Source organism: Enhydra lutris, unplaced genomic scaffold, assembly GCF_002288905.1.
Source record: "Enhydra lutris kenyoni isolate GAN:26980312 unplaced genomic scaffold, ASM228890v2 scaffoldscaffold56, whole genome shotgun sequence".
Taxonomy (NCBI): domain Eukaryota; kingdom Metazoa; phylum Chordata; class Mammalia; order Carnivora; family Mustelidae; genus Enhydra; species Enhydra lutris.
The window spans coordinates 6,292,200-6,309,814 of record NW_019154140.1 but is presented as its reverse complement, the minus strand read 5'-3'; the positions used below and the strand labels follow the sequence as shown (position 1 = coordinate 6,309,814).

General features: G+C 38.1%; 1 protein-coding gene across 2 annotated transcripts in view; it reads left to right on the top strand.

The window, feature by feature from the left end:
- Positions 1-4,844: 4,844 nt before the first annotated feature.
- Positions 4,845-17,615, top strand: part of LOC111157979 (RNA polymerase II associated protein 3) — a 41,034-nt gene continuing 28,263 nt past the window's right edge. Inside the window, exons 1-5 of one of the 2 annotated variants that reach the window (XM_022519752.1) lie at positions 4,845-4,929; positions 7,790-7,973; positions 9,145-9,285; positions 12,181-12,303; positions 13,124-13,251. In XM_022519752.1, coding sequence (XP_022375460.1) covers positions 7,821-7,973; positions 9,145-9,285; positions 12,181-12,303; positions 13,124-13,251 — 545 coding nt within the window. In that variant the 5' untranslated portion in view covers positions 4,845-4,929; positions 7,790-7,820. The remainder of the gene's footprint in view (positions 4,930-7,789; positions 7,974-9,144; positions 9,286-12,180; positions 12,304-13,123; positions 13,252-17,615) is intronic. The other variant, XM_022519753.1, reaches the window with a different exon arrangement.

Here is a 17,615-nt window from a genome sequence, read left to right as displayed (position 1 = left end):
TCAACTATCTCAATAGTTACTTTGAATGTCAATGGTCTAAATGCAAAAAATGAAAAAGAGATTGTCATAGTGGATCAAAACCAAGAACCGACTATATGCTGTCTATAAGAAACACACTTTAAATATAAAGACACACATAGATGAAAAGTAAATGGACAGAGAAAAACACACCATGCTAGCACTAATCAAAAGAAAGCAGGTAGAGCTTCAATTTCATACAGACCAGACTTCAAAGTAAGGAAAGTTATCAGGGAAGAAGAAGGGCATTACATAATGTTAAATGGGTCAACTGTCCAAGAAGATGTAACAATTCTTAATGTGTATGCACCTAACAGCACAGCATGAAACTACATGAGACAAAAACTGATAAAACAGAAAGAAGAAATAGATGAATCCGCTATCATAGTTGGAGATGCCAATATCCTTTTCTCAGAAATGGATCCGGTAGGCAGAAAATCAGTAAGGATACAGTTAAACTCAGCCACATCATCAATCAACTGAATATAATTGACATTTGTAGACTATTTCATTGAATAAGATAGATTGCACATTTTTCTCAAAGTCATATGGATCATTCACCAAGATAGACCACATTCTGGGCCACAAAATACCCCTTAACAAATTCCAAAGAATAGAATCCTATAATGTCTGCTCTCAGCTCACAATGGAGTTAAACTAGACATCAGTAACAAAAGATAATTGGAAAACCATAAAATACGTGGACATTAAACAATACACTTCTAAATAACATGAGTCAAGGAAAAAAATCTCAAGACAAATTTTAATATATTTTGAACTAAATGAAAATTAAAATATAACTTATCAAAATTTGTGATATACATTGTTTAGAGGAAAATTTATAGCACTGAATGTATATATTAGAAAAGGAGAAGAATCTAAAATCAATCATCTAAGTTTCTACCTTAGGAAACTAGAAAAAGCAGAGAAAAATAAAACCTAAGTAGAAGAAAAGAAATAATAAGAATAAGAGCAGAAATGAATGAAGTTGAAAACAGGAAATCAATAGAGAAAATGAACGAAAGTAAAAACTAGTTCTTTGAAAAGATGAATAAAGTTGATATGCCTCTAGTCAAGCTAACTAAGAAAACAAGAGAGGATACAAATTACTTACATCAGAATGAAAGAAGAACAGCACTGCAGACTCTATGGCAGTTAACAGGATAATAAAAGAATACTGTGAACAACTCTATGCTCATAAACTTGATAACCTAGATGAATGAATTCCTTGAATGACACAAGAGGAAATAGATGATCTGGATAGGCCTATATCTATTAAAGAAATAAGTAATATTAATAACCTTCTAAAAGAGAAAACACCAGTCCCAGATGGGTTCCCTGGTAAATTCTACCAAATAGTTAGGAAGAAATTTAACCAATTTTCTACAATCTCTTTTAGAGGATAGAAAAAGAGGGAATGCTTCGTAACTAATTTTATTAGGTCAGTATTATGCTAATACTGAAACTAGACAAAGGTATTACAAGAAAAGAAAACTACAGACCAATAGATCTCATGAACATAGATGAAAAAATCCTCAACAAAATTTTGGTAAATAGCATCCAAAAAGGTATAAAAAGAATCACGTACCCCAGCCAAGTGGGATTTATGCTAGGTCTGCAAAGCTGGCTCGCTATGCAAAAATCAATTAATGTCATCTAGCACATCAACAGACTAAAAACAAGAAACTGCACAATCATATCAATAAATGCAGAAAAAGCCTTTGACAAAAGTCCAACACCCATTCATAATAAAAACTCTCAGTAAACACAAGAACAGAAGGAAACTTCCAAAGAATACTTATGAAGGCCTGTGGTCGAAGTGACTGGTTTCCCTTCAATACCTGCTCTCCTCTTGTTTTCCCTTAATCATTGAATTCTTAGTTTTCGGATGAGCACCATGACTTCCAAGAGTAAAAACCTCCCCTGCAACCAGGAGTGGCCATGTGTCTAAATCCTGGCCAGTGGCAGGCAAAAGGGAGTTCTTAAAGGCCAGGGGGTACATTACAGACAACTTACATCCTACTCTGCCCCCTCCTGCTTTCTGGATTGAAGACAAGATTGGTGGGAGCTCGAGCATCCAGCCACCAGGGAAGCCAGGTACTGAAGATGGTGGGAACAGCAAGGTAGAAGGGGCCTGGGTCTGACCCTGGAATGATCATACCAACCCTGGACTACTTATAGTCAGTCTTCTTTTACTTGAAAAAGAAATATTATTCTTTCACGTTGAAGCCACTCTTATACTGGGGTTTATCTTACATGCAATCAAACCTCACACAGTTTGTAACAGGAAGTCCCAAGGTACATAAATGTTCTTGCTAAATAAAGCTACTTAGCTCATATTCCCTTTCTTAAGATTCATATTAACTGCCAAAATGTTCCCTTATTTAGCTGCTTGAAAGATCTCAATAATTGTTTGGGACATTAACACAAAATTAACATCATTCAGAATCATTAATTGTAGCAATTTACTCTTGCGATGATATCATTCACATATATTTCCACTCTGAGAAGACATATATTTTCAACAGTGACTATAGAGATACTAACAATAAATGCAAATGAGATGACTGGAGTTTATTCACACTAAGAGAAGAAATTAATAAAAGAGACATAAAAGAAAGGCACAATTTATCAATCTTGGTGAGAACTATTTGAAGATGTGTCAACGGAAGTGGGAAGGTCTGTAATCCAGAAAAGAATGGCCCGTGTCTGAGCTCACAAGAGCGAAGGCTATCATCGAAGCATAGTTTTTGTTTTTTGGTTTTTTTTTTTTTTTTTTAGAACAATGCAAGTCTCAGAATTAAGTAACAATGGCCATCAAGACCATTCAACTGGTCCTTTCACTTTGCTTCTGAACTCACTAAGAAACTATCTATTATGTGATTTAAGAGGGAGACAGAGAAGGGAGGATTCACCCAAGCGTCTATGAGGTCTTACCAGAGCAGCTGGCTGCCCCCTTCTCTCTCATCTCAACTGACTCTGACAGAATTCATTTAAAAAAAAAAAAAAAATACAGTTGCGGGCTCTTGGGTGGCTCAGTTGGTTGAGCAACTGCCTTCGGCTCAGGTCATGATCCTGGACTTCCAGGATCGAGTCCCACATCGGGCTCCCAGTTCCCTGGGGAGTCTGCTTCTCCCTCTGATCTTCTCCTCTCTCATGCTCTCTCTCACTCATTCTCCCTCAAATAAATAAATAAAATCCTTAAAAAAAAATACAGTTGCTTTTGTTAAGAACATCCGTAAATACCTGTTTTAAAATTATTATTAATTTTAAAACACAAAATAACTCTGAAAATTCAGTTTTCCAACACAAAACCAAAAAAGGCATTCCTATGCTTCATATACCTAATGATTTGACTACTATGATGTTAAAATACAAAGATACCGTATAATTTTATAGTTGGAAAGATGACCTAATAATATGCCCTTGTAAGAGAGGACCCCAGGGTGTTTTTTCATTGACCATTAACTGGATTAGTGATTCCCAGCTTCAAAGGCACAGTTGTATCTTTGTGCTTTAAAATTAATGGTGCCTACGCTGCACTAATGAAATCAGAATCTTTAGGGACAAAACCTAGACATCAGTATTTTTTTAAAAGATTTATTTATTTATCTTGGCGAGAGAGAGAGAGAGAGAGAGAGAGAGAGAAGGAAAGCATGCAGGAGGGAAAGGCAGAGGGAGAGAGAGAGAATCCCAAGCAGACTCCCTGCTGAGCATGGGGCCTAACTGGGGCTCCATCCCAGGACCCCAAGGTCATGACCTGAGCTGAAAACAGAGGCAGGAGCCTTAATGGACTGAGTTGCCCAGGTGCTCCTATTTTATTTTATTTTATTTTTTTGATGTCACATAGATGATTCCAAAGTTCAGCCAAGACTGAGAGTCACTGAACTGGATTTTGGGGCTAATGTTTGAGATCATCGAATTGTTTCAAACTGACAGGTTTGTTTGCTTCTGTTTGTTTTCATGGACTGTTGACATTGTTTTTGTTTTACAGTTTTTTTTTTTTTTTTGGTAAAGATTTTATTTATTTATTTGAGAGAGAGATAGAGAACATGAGAGGGGAGAGATCAGAGGAAGAAGCAGATTCCCCTCCAAGCAGGGAGCCTGATGTGGGACACGATCCCAGGACTCCAGGATCATGACCTGAGCCAAAGGCAGTTGCTTAACTAACTGAGCCACCCAGGCGCCCTATTTTACAATTTTAGCGTTGTCATGAAAAGGAAAGAAAGCTCACTCATACGGTAAGCAGAAGCAAGAAGCACTAAAAACTTCACATTCTTTCTTCTTTGTAAGCCAGGGCATTTCTAAAGACAGACCTTAATACTGACACACGTCCAAGAAAGACTCAGATGTAGATACACTTAGAAAAAGGAGAGTTTACTTGCAAAGGGGAAAAGAGACAGAAGAACTGATTTGCCAAGTACTTAAAGGAAAAGAAAAAAAAAACCTTCATAATTGTCAGAGTTCCAAGATTACACAGTCTGTTTGAAACAGTACCTTTCTGAGATGATCATGCTTACAAAGGTCGTGACCTAGAGAAACGACCCCCAAGGAAATTATTCGGGCCAAAATTGTTCTGAGGGGATTCCTAGTTAACACTCAAGGCGTTATTATTTTGGAAATCAGAACGAGTCACGATGACTCTGCAGCTTTGGGTTGTCTCCTGTGAAGTTTAGCCATATTGGAAGCAGGCAAGGCATCAGATTTGGCTTTAATACACCTGTCAATTCTCTAATTGTTCCCCCAGAAGAGGGGAGCACCTTATCTGCCCTTCTGCGCACGCTCCGCCCGGACGCCAAGGGGCGGGGCGAGGGCACGCGGGGACTTGTGGGAAAGCTCGGGAAGGCGGGGTTCGGCGTGAGACGCTGCGGGCCTGCGGTCCGAACCTGTGGACAGTAACGGCCTAGTGAGGTGAGCCGGCTTTACCTTTATCGCTGGCTGCAGTAGCCGTCGAGGCTTTGGGGGTGGCCTGGCGCAAAGAGGGCGCGCGGCCGTAGTCCCCGGGGGAGGCGAGGGTAGGAGGGCGTGAACGGGGAGGCGAGGACGCGGCGGCACGGCGGTGTCCAGGGTAGCGGCGTCCCGGGTGAGCGTTCCGTTCCGGAAGGGGCTCGCCCTGCGCACCCAGGTATGGAGGATCTGCTCCGCCGACCGTCCCTCCACTCCGGCTGCCCGGGGTATTGGGCCGATTGGCGGTGATTCGATCGCAGATCCACCCTTCTTGGAGAACTGCGGGGCGCCCGCCCCCTTTCGGCGTGGGGGTGCTGTGTTCGCCCGGATACCCAGAGTGAAAGCGATACCCCCCGGCACTGGAAGTTTCTGGTTCCCTGCTCGGACTCCATCTCCGTCGTAGGTTCCGTGGGACCAGTTGTACCTTTGGGAGCAGAAGAGGTGATGAGTGAAATGGAAAAGGGGTTCGACCCTTTGCAGCATCTTAGGGGCTTGCTGCGTTTATTCCTATTTTTGAGTTCCCAGCAAAGTACTTCACTGATTTCGTTTATTGAGATACACATGTGTGATCAAACTTGGGCACTTTCTGAAAAGAAGGTTAAAGTTAGGTTGTAAGTCAAAGCAAGGGTTCAGAAGACCTATCTGCATTTGCAACCATTAGGAAAGTGATGTTTCTAATTTCCGCTCTCTCTCCCGTGCTACTCCCCCACTCCTCTTAAGCGTTGAGTCCCTTCCCACCTTTTTGCGGACTTTCCCCTATCAGTCATCCCTTTTCCTAGATCTTCTTTTACCTTGATTCTCTTCGTCCTCTTCTGCCAGACTCTACTCGTGAGTAATCTTAGATTATTAAAGACAGAATTATGCTAATCCCCATATAATCTCATTTACTCCATAGCTCATTTTATGTCCATCCTTTTCTTAAATCTCATCGAAACTCTCAATAAATCTTTATATGTCTACGTACAGTGCACCTTCTTTCCCCTTATGCTACCTATGTGTCATTAGGCATTGCCAGCCTTTGTTCAAAGTGAGAACTCTTTTTTGGAAATTCTTTTCTGTGGCAGTATGCTGCAAGTTTTCCTCCAAGCTCTCTAGATGTTGCTGCCTAGTTTTCCTGTATTGGCATCTCCTCCTCAGTTTGTTCACTAAATGGTAGTGTTTTGCAGGCTCCACCCCTTCCCCACCCAACCCAGTAGTCACAGTGATGAAGCAGGTCCATATCCCTGATTGTAATTTCCACCTTTATGCTACTGACACCCAAATTTATAAATTTATATCTCTATCCTATGTAACTATCTACTGGATATGTCGTCCTCATGTCCCATAAGTACCCAATTCAGCATACCCCAAACTGCAATATTTGTCTTTCTTCTTGTCCTCCAATTCTGAAACCTCTTTTTCTTTCCTTTAAAAAAAAAAAAGGTGTTTTGTTTTTTTTTTTTAAGTAATCTCTATGCCCAACCTGGGGCTTGAACTCATAACCCCAGATTAAGAGTGGCACTTTCACCTGACTGACTGAGCCGGCCAGGTGCTCCCCTCTTTTCTTTTTAAAATTGTGACTCTGACTCAAATAGCACTACTAATTTCTCCAGGCTTCCACGGTGGGCATCTAAGACTGGTTAGGTCCTTCTCTGGTCCCCCGCTCCTCAACTGAATCAGTCATCAGGTACTTTTTATTTTACCTCCAGGATACTTTTCATAGCTTTCAGACCTCACGGCCTGGCATCTTGAGATCTGTCCATAGCCACCTCAGCCATCTCTTCATCATCTCTTTCTTAGTCCTTTGGTCTGCCTGCCCACTCCTCCATGGTTAATCACTTTGGCTGGCCACTTTGAAACTTGGCTAGTTATAGCACCTCTGGAGACTCTTTCCTGGAACCCACCTCCCTTTCCACCATCTGATTTATGTCTGTCATTTGTGGTCAGCCCCACAGCATCTGTATGTGCCTCTAGCACATTTGTTCTCAACCAGGAGTTAATATGCCTTCTAGGTCACATTTGACAATGTCTGGAGACATTTTTGATGGTCACAGTCTGGAGGGGAGGAAGAATACTGCCACGTAGTTGGAACACGCCAGGGGTGTTGCCAACTATCTTACAGTGCATAGGACAGACCCTCTACCACAAAGAATTAATCTGGCCCAAAATGTCAGTAGTCCAAAGGCTGAAAAACCCTGTCTAGCATAATATTTTGTGGCTCAGTACTTGATTATTTTGTTTCCTTCTCCACTAGACCTGGGACCTTGTCTTACTTGTGTGTGAGTGTGTGTTTTAAACATATAAGTATTATTTGTTTCATCAGTCCTACACAATTCACAGCACTCACCATAGCACATACCCTCCCCAATGTCCATCACCCAGCCACACCTTCCCTCCCACCCCCACCCCTCCAGACACCCCCAGTCTGTTTCCTGAGATCGAGAGTCTCTTATGGTTTCTCTCCCCCTCTTACTTGCTTTTACATGGCCTGTCACATAGCAGAAGTTGAATAAATTTTGAAAAGGAGTAAAGGAGATAATTCGGATTAATTTATAAACGGGAGATGAGCAGAGTCTGCTACCATAGGCTACTTGCAAATTTCACGGATTTCCCCCTCATTGCCTTTCATTGATACTGCATTGCAGTGATGCCCAGACTTGTCTGTTTATTTTCCATTTGTTCATTCAGCAAACATTGACTCATTTAAATAATAAACTGATGTTTTCTTTCTTCATCATCACTTTAGGCTCCCCCCCCATGCATGTGTTTTTGCCATTTATGAAGTGGTAAAAACTCATTAATTAGCTATGCTTCAAAAACAAATAATTCTTTTCATTCATGTCAGAGATTGGTTGGCCAAAACTCTGCAGGCCACAATGACTTCGACAAATAAAGCAATTGAATTACAGCTACAAGTGAAACAAAATGCAGAAGAATTACAGGACTTTATGAGGGATTTAGAAAACTGGGAAAAAGATATTAAACAGAAGGATATGGAACTAAGAAGACAGAATGGTGTTCCTGAAGAGGTAAGTTTCTTAATCAAGTCCTACTTCAGAATCCAGCAAAACTATTTAATTTAAAATAAAGCACAACCTTTTAAAATGTTCTGAAAATACTGAAACTGAAGTGATTTGCCAGCTGTCAACATTTTGAAAAATTCTGCTTCTTAAGTCTTTGTAATAATTGTATTAACTCTATTAAGACATTTTAAGGCTTACCAATAGTTACAGAAAGGAAGTCCATGTGATAATTCTTAATTTGATATTTAAGTATATATATGATACAGATCATGTATAGTTATATATTTAATGATATCTTAACATACAGTATTAACATAACATGTAGATTACTTACGTAGGTTCAACCAAATGTTTTTCTTTTTTTTTTTTAAATATTTATTTGACAGAGAGATCACAAGTAGACAGAGAGGGAGGCAGAGAGAGAGAGAGAGAGAGAGAGAGAGAGAGAGAGAGAGAAGCAGGCTCCCTGCTGAGCAGAGAGTCCGATGCGGGACTCGATCCCGGGACCCCAAGACCATGACCTGAGCCAAAGGCAGCGGCTTAACCCACTGAGCCACCCAGGCGCCCCCAAACGTTTTTCTTAAGACTGCATTTAAATATGGATAATTTTTTCATACTGATGATGTAGAGGCAGTTCAATTTGCTTTTGCACTGCTGCTAATTCATTGTAGTAAGGCTGAAAATCAGGCAGTTTTGGAAGTGTGAATTTAGGTTTGCAAATTAAATGTATAATTAAAATTTCTAGATAATACTTTCCTTGTGACTAAACAATATTCAACATTTGTCAAAGAATGAATTAAACTTTTCAAGCATGAATTAAGTGAAGATGGTAAACTGGTATATTTAAGCCCTTAAAAAATAAAAGTACTTCTTGAAAATATAATTTAGTGAGAATTTTAAACATTGGTAGTTATAGGGGCACCTGGGTGGCTCAGTGGGTTAAAGCCTCTGCCTTCGGCTCAGCCCTGCATTGGGCTCTCTGCTCCGCAGGGAGCCTGCTTCCTCCTCTCTCTCTCTCTCTCTGCCTGCCTCTCTGCCTACTGTGATCTCTGTCTGTCAAATAAATAAATAAAAATCTTAAAAAACAACAACAACAAAAAACATTGGTAGTTATACAGAAAAGTAATAGTAAAGCAGTGCTCAAACATTGTGTGTTTATTTTTTTTCCCATCCCTAGAATTTACCTCCTATTCGAAATGGGAATTTTAGGAAAAAGAAGAAAGGCAAGCCTAAAGAGTCTTCTAAAAAAACCAAAGATGAAAACACAAAAAACAGGATAAAATCTTATGATTATGAGGCATGGGCAAAACTTGATGTGGTGAGTTAATCTCCTTATGTGCTTCTTAGTATTTGAATAAAATTGTCTTGGAGTTAGCTAAGAGTGATGGGTTAAATGAAAAATAAAGTTCTTACCTTTGTGTCTTTCACTTAAAGATTATTTTATGTGAATCCAAATTTAATTACAGTGCTTTTCAGTTAACTAGATTATTTTTTCTCCTGAAGCCCTCTTTCAGTGAGTTGGCTAAAACAGCCAGGATTCCTTTCTTTTTTTTCTATTTTTTCTTTCTTTTTTGTTTTTGCAAAAATAGTACGTGGAGGTCCAGCATACTCCCCGCCCAGTTTACCCCAGTGGTTATATCTTCGTTAATTATGGTATAGTGTCAAAACCAGGAAATTGATAATGGTACAGTATATGTACAGTTCGATGCCATTTTTTGACATGTAGATTTGGGTAACCACCATTGCATTCAGAGTTCAAAAATAGTGCATCCCCATCCCATCTTTTCTTCCTTCTACTCCCATAGCTAACCACTCTTCTGATTTTTATGTTTATTTGGACTTTTCTGTTTTAAAATTTTTATTTGAGGTTCTTAAACACATACAGTAAAGTGCAAAAATCTTAAGTGTATAGCTTCCTGAATTTTTTTCTCCTGTATATACCTGAGAATCCACCATCCGCATCAAGATAGAAGACATTTCCAGCATCCCAGAAGCCTTCCTTTTCATTTGATTACCTCCCAAAGGTAGCCACTATTGTGATCTCTCATAGATCAGTTTTGTCAGTTTTGGAATTTCATATAAATGTATCATACAGTATGCACTCTTTTGTGTTTGGTTTTGTTTGCTAGCATTGTCTGAGATTGATTCATATTATTAAGTAGCAATAATTTGTTCTTTTTCCTTGCTGATTGGAATTCCATTGTGTGAATATATCACAATTTGTGTATTCATTCTCCTATTAACATACATTTGGGTTGTTTCCAGTTTGGGGCTATTATGAATAAACCTGCTATGAACATTCTTTGTCTTTTGATGGATGTAAGCACCCGGGAGGGAATTTGCCAGGTCATAGTTTATATATATATTTAGTTTTAGAAGACACTGCTCAAAGTTTTCCAGATGAGTTGTATTTTTCTTAATGAAGCCAAGGCTAATTGACTTAAGTTAGAGCTGGGACTACTAACTAAATAGTTTGCCATCTGCTTCAGTATTGTTGCAATGTAAGAGAAGTATGATTTTAGTCTTGGATTTATTGCTGTGGGAAATGATACTTTCTGAACATATTTTTTCTGCTGAGTATTATGTAGTCTACCTTCATTTTTTGGTGACCTTATCCCTCATTATATAGCTTTTTCCTTTTCTTAAGGTGGTATCTTCCTATAATGCTTTTTCCTGAGAGCCATCGTCCTTAGATCATTTCTGAGAGAGGTGCTTTCTACACAGTCATTTACTCATTCAACAGATATCGATTGAACTCCTTTGTGTGGCCATTGCCATCATGATGTACTGCATTGCTTGACGTCATTTTCGTTTATCTATACAAGATGTAGGTGTTTACTTACCTTTCCACTCGAGTTGAGATCTGAGCAGCTGCTTTAGTGTGCTGCTGCTGCTAGTGGTCTACACATGCAAGCATAACAGCGTTAGGTAATCTTGGCTCTTTAATGTCGGGAGGCTGGTGGGATTTGTAGAATCTTCATGCTAAAACACTTAGCTGAGTTTCAGTCTCTTAATGTTCATTCAGTGAAACTAAGCATAGATTTTATTTTATTTTTCAGTTTACCAATGATTTGGGGTTTTTTGACATGAAATAGTATGGTATTAAATGCAAGAAATTTTGTTTATATAATCAAGGTTTTTGTTTAAATGAGTTTTAATGAACTTTTTAACACTTACTGGTTTTAAAGTCTCTTACTAAAAACCATTCTTTTATTATATATGATAAACATGATTTAAAAATCCTGATGGGGTTTATGAGATGATTCATTACCATGAGAGGAATAGGTGATCCAAAAGAGATTGGGAATTGTTGGATTAGTATATTATGTATTTTCTTTGATAGAGTCAGCTGGAATTTTGGAATTCATTGAGAGACAATATAACATAGTCACTGAGAGCTCTTCAGAGGATGCAGATTTGTCTCGATTCAAATCCTGACTTGGCCACTCATTAGCCGAGTGTTCTTGAGTTAACAAACCTCTGAGTCTTGGTTCCTTTCAGTAAAAAAAAACATGGGGAATTATACTTACCTCATAGGTTTTTGTGACGATTAGGAGTTAATGTGCTTTACAGGTAGTTTTTCATGTTTTGAGAATAAGGAAGAAAAAAGGTTTTTAGTAAAAACCCTTTCTTGGCTATTGGTTCTTTATTACATTAGTTTGGGGTTATTTCCAAACTTTGTGTATGTCAAGCCATAAATACCTCACTACCAATAGTTTGTAATTTAGGGGTGGTATAGACTCTGTTGACTTAGATATTACTTCATGACTTCAAAGCTAGATTCTTCAAGTGGTTTGGATCTTGGTTTTCTTTTTCTTTTTTCTTTTTTTTTTTTAAAGATTTTATTTATTTATTTGACAGAGATAGATCACAAGTAGGCAGAGAGGCAGGCAGAGAGAGAGAGAGAGGGAAGCAGGCTCCTTGCTGAGCAGAGAGCCCGATGTGGGACTCGATCCCAGGACCCTGAGATCATGACCTGAGCCGAAGGCAGCGGCTTAACCCACTGAGCCACCCAGGTGCCCCTGGATCTTGGTTTTCTAAACAAGGGTACATTTTTCTCTGGAGATAATCCTAACAATTAGAGGCTACTTGGATTGAAAGCAACTGTAGGCCTTCAGGTCCTTAGATCATTACAACCTAAGTTCTGTTGAGTCTACTTTTTCTTTTTTTAATGGTCATGTAATTATGAGCACTGTTCTACTTATAATTTCAGGACAGTATCCTTGATGAGCTTGATAAAGAAGAAAATACCCATGATTCTGTGTCTCAAGAATCAGAGTCAGAAGAAGATGGGATTCACATAGATTCACAAAAGGCTCTTGCTCTAAAAGAAAAGGTATTCCTTAGGCTAGCATTGTTTCCTTCATGTAAGCAGGATATGTAGAAAATTATGTGGATCTCAATATCTCTTCAATGTAGTTTAGGGGGTGTTCAAACTTGTTACTGGCTGTATCTATATCAAGAGGCAGTATAACTTGCTGGTTATGAGTATATGCTTTGAAACCAGATTGTATGGGTTCAGATCCTGTGACAAGTTCTTTAATTACCTGTACTTCAGTTTTCTTAACTGTAAAAATAAGATTAATAGTATTACTAAACTTCAGTGGATTGTTATGAATGTTAAATGAATTATATGTAAAATGCATGGACTGTACGAGTCCTTTTAGGTTTTTTTTTTTTTTTTTTTGGTAGTAGACTAAAGTAACTTAAAATCAGAGTGTGAATCTTGACATGAATATTAAATTCCACTCCTCCATATCACAGGTCATCTTTGGTTACTTTTTAGAAATGTTAAACATCTCTCTTTAGAAAGCCTCATTATAAAACTATATTGCTTTTCAAGAAGGTGGAATTCCTTACAGATTAAACCTCATCTTGATGTCTTTCTTTTGTTACATTTCTGTGGGTTATTGTCAAATCAAAAGTGCATAATGCTAGGTATGTTACTCATTTTTCTGCCAAGGCTTTTTTGCCTTATGCTCATACAGTGACTAGTGAATTTCAGCATTTGTTGAAAGACCATTCTGCTTAATTTTTTTTCTTACCTATTATCCTTGAACACAGAGCTAATGAGTTAGAAAGAGATGCATAATATTGAAAGAAAATGGTTCTGCAATTCTCTGCCGGTATATATCTGATCCCATATGCTTTTTCAGGGCAATAAATACTTCAAACAAGGAAACTATGATGAAGCAATTGAATGCTACACCAAAGGCATGGATGCTGATCCGTATAATCCTGTGTTGCCAACAAACAGAGCGTCAGCATACTTTAGGTTGAAAAAGTAAGGGATTCCCATAATGTGTGTGACTCTTTTAACTGTGTATGGAGGCTGATTTTTTTAAAAATCTTTCAGACGTCCAGGCAGTGACATAATATTGAGCGATAAAAAGGCCTGAGTTACTAAGCCGTGAAAAGTCATGAAGGAACCTTAGATGCATATTTCTTCTCTGTCTTTTTTTAGTGTTACTTTTTATTCTCATAACTAAGCCTAGTAAAACAAACATATGGTCATTTGCTGTCATTATAATTTCTTGAACAAAAGGCTGTTTGGCAGTATTATTTTTTATTTTTATTTTTTAAAAAGATTTTATTTATTTATTTGACAGACAGAGACACAGCGAGAGAGGGAACAATAGCAGGGAGAGTGGGAGAGGAAGAAGCAGGCTTCCCGCCGAGCAGGCAGCCCAAAGTGGGGCTTGATCCCCGGACCCTGGGATCATGACCTAAGCTGACGGCAGATGTTTAATGACTGAGCCACCCAGGTGCCCCTGGAAAGGTCTTTTAATGAAATCATTTGACATTTTAAGAATTTACTGTATGGCCTGTCTTTTCCCAGTTTTCATCATAACGTAGTAAAAACTTGTCCCAAATTCTGGAACTTGCCTGCAGACTAGCATTTGGGAATCATAAATCATAAAAAGATTATTTCTTCTTTCCTTGAAAATGGAGGTAGAATCTTCATTTTTTTCCCCTCCAAATTGTTATTTAAGTTCCAGTTAACACATAGTGTAATACTAGTTTCAGGTGTAAAATTTAGTGATTAATTGCTTAGATGCAAGATTCAGTGCTTATCACAAGTGCCCTCCTTAATATCCATCACTTAACCCATTCCCTCGCCTACCTCCTCTCCAGTAAACCTCAGTTTGTGTCTATAGTTAAGAGTCTGCTTCTTGGTTTGTTCCCCCCCGCCCCCCGGCCCATATTCATTTGTGTTGTTTCTTGAATTCCACATGAGTGAAGTCCTGTGGTATTTGTCTTTCTCTGACTGATTTTGTTTAGCATAATACACTCTAGCTCCACTTGCATCATTGCAAATGGCAAGGTTTCATTCTTGAGGGGTGAGTAATATTCTGTTGTGTATATACTACATCTTCTTTACCCATTTTACTGTAGACTTTTGGACTCTTTCCATAATTTGGCTATTGTTGGTATGCTATAAGCATCGGGGTGCATGTACCCTTTGAATCAGTATTTTTGTAACCTTTAGGTAACTAGCTAATACTGCAGTTGCTGGAATGTAGGGTAGTTCTGTTTTTAACTTTTTGAGGAACCTCCATACTGTTTTCCAGAGTACCTGCACCAGTTTGCATTCCCACTGTCAGAGTAAGAGTGTTCCCTTTTCTGCCCATCCTCAACCAATACCTGTTATTTCCTGTGTTGTTAATTTTAGCCATTCTGACAGGTATGAGGCAATACCTCATTGTAGTTTTAATGTGTGATGATGAGTGATGTTGAGCATCTTGTCATGTGTCTATTGGCCATTTGTATGTCTTCTTTGGCAAAATGTCTACTCATATCTTCTGCCCATTTCTTAACTGGATTATGTGCTTTATGAGTTTTATAAGTTCTTTATAGATTTTTGGATACCAATCCTTTATCAGATGTGTCATTTGCAAATATCTTCTCCCATTCTTTGGGTTGCCTTTTAGTTTTGTTGATGGCCTCCTTTGCTGTGCAGAAGCTTTTTATTTTGATGAAGTCCCTGTAGTTTATTTTTGCTTTTGTTTTGCTTGCCTCTGGAGACATATCTAGTAAGAAGTTGCTACAGCCAATGTCAGAGAGGTTACTGCGTGTGTTCTCCTCTAGGCATTTGATGGTTTCCTGTCTCACATTTAGGTCTTTTGTCCATTTTGACTTTTATTTTTGTGTATGGTGTAAGAAAGTGGTCCAGTTTCTTTCTTTTTTTTTTTTTTTTTCATGTTACTGTCCCATTTTCCCAACACCATTTATTGAAGAGACTATCTTTTTCCATTGGATATTCTTTCCTGGCTTGTCAGAGATTAATTGACCATAGAATTGTGGATCCATTTCTGGGTTTTCTATTCTATTACATTGATCTATATGACTGTTTTTATGCCAGTGTCATACTGTCTTGAAGACTATAGCTTTGAAATATAGCTTGAAGTCTGGAATTGTGATGCCTCCAGCCTTATTGTTCTTTTTCAAGATTTCCTTGGCTGTTTGGGGTCTTTTGTGATTCCATACAGATTTTAGGATTGTTTGTTTTAGCTCTGTGAAAAATGCTGTTGGTATTTTGATAGGGATTGTGTTAAATGTGTGAATTGCTTTGGGTGGTGTAGACATTTTAACAATATTTGTTTTTCCAATCCATGAGTGTAGAATGTTTTTCCCTTCTTTGTGTCCTCTTCAGTTTCTTTCTTAAGTGTTCAACAGTTTTCAGAGTACAGATCTTTCACCTCTTTGGTTAGGTTTATTCCCAGGTACCTTATGGTTTTTGGTGCAATTGTAAATGCGATTAATTTCTTGATTTCTCTTTCTGCTGCTTCATTATTGATGTATGGAAATGCAACAGTATTCTGTACATTGATTTTGTATCCTGTAACTTTACTGAAATTGTGTGTCAGTTCTAGCAATTTTTTGGTAGAGTTGTTTAGGTTTTCTATATAGTGTATCATGTCATATGCATAAGTGAATGTTTGCCTTCTTCCTTGCTGATTTGGATCCTGTTTATTTCTTTTTGTAGTCTTGATTGTTGAGGCTAGGACTTCTAGTACTATGTTACATAACTGGTGAGAGTGAACATCCCTGACTTCTTCCTGACTGTAGAGGAAAAGCTCTCAGTGTTTTCCCATGGAGGATGTTAGCTGTGGGTTTTTCATAGATGGCCTTTGTGATGTTGAGGTATGTTTCCTCTGTTCTCACTTTGTTGAGGGATTTTATTATGAATGGATGTTGTGCTTTGTCAAATGTTTTTCTGCATCTATTGAGAGGATCATATGTTTCTTATCCTTTCTTTTATTAATGTGGTATATCATGTTGATTGATTTGCAAATACGGAAATATTTGCAGCCTAGGAATAAATCCCACTTGGTTGTGGTGAGTGACTCTTTTAATGTACTGTTAGATTTGATTTGCTAGTATTTTGTTGAGAATTTTTGCATCCATATTCTTCAGGGTTGTTGGCCTGTAGTTCTCTTTTTTAGTGGACTTTTTGGTTTTGGAATCAGGGTAATGCTGGGTTCGTAGAATGAATTTGGAAGTTTTCCTTCCATTGCTATTTTTTTGGAAGAGTTTGAGAAGAGTAGGTATTAACTCTTCTTTATATGTTTGGTAGAATTCCCCTGGGAAGCTGTCTGGTCCTGGACTTTTGTTGGGAGATTTTTCATTATTGATTCTGTTTCTTTGCTGGTTATCAGTCTGTTCAAGTTTTTTGTTTCTTCCTGTTTCAGTTTTGGTAGTTTATATGTTTCTGTGAAATTTACCCATTTCTTCCCGGTTGTCCAATTTGTTGGCATGTAAGTTTTCATAATGTTCTCTTATAATTGTATTTCTGTGGTCTTGCTTGTTAATGTCTCCTTGCTCTTTTGTGATTTTATTTATTTGGGTCCTTTCTCTTTTCTTTTTTGATAAGTCTGGCCAGGGGTTTATTGATTTTATTAATTCTTTCAAAGAACCAGCTCCTGGTTTCATTGATCTGTTCTACTGTTTTTGTTGTTGTTTCTGTATCATTTATTTCTTCTCTGATCTTTATTATTTCCCTTCTTCTGCTGGCTTTAAGCTTTGTTTGTTGTTCTTTTTCTAGCTCCTTTCTAGGTGTAAGATTAGGTAGTATAGTTGAGATTTTTCTTGGTTTTTAAGGTAGGCCTGCATAGCTGAATACTTCCCTTTTAGGACCGCTTTTGCTGTATCCCAAAGCTTTTGAACCATCATGTTTTCATTTTCATTTGTTTCCTTGTATTCTCTTATTTCTTCAGTGATATCCTGGTTGATCCATTCAGTCTTTACTAGGGTGTTGTTTATAACATTCATGTATTTGTGCTCCTTTGTTTTCTTGTGGTTGACTTCAAGGTTAATAGTGTTGTTGTCAGAAAATATGTATGATATGATCTCATTCTTTTTGTACTTGTTGAGGCCTGATTTGTGACGTAGTATGTGATCTGTTCTGGAGAATGTCCCCTGTGCCCTTGTAAAGAATGTGTATTCTGCTGCTTTAGGATGAAATGTTCTGCATATATCTATTAAGTCCATCTGGTCTGTGTGTCATTCAAAGCCATTGTTTCCTTGTTGATTTTCTGCTTAGGTGATCTGTCCATTGCTGTAAGTGCTGTGTTAAAGTCCCCTACTATTATTGTATTATTATTGAGTTCCTTTATGTTATTAATTATTTTATATTTTTGGGTGCTC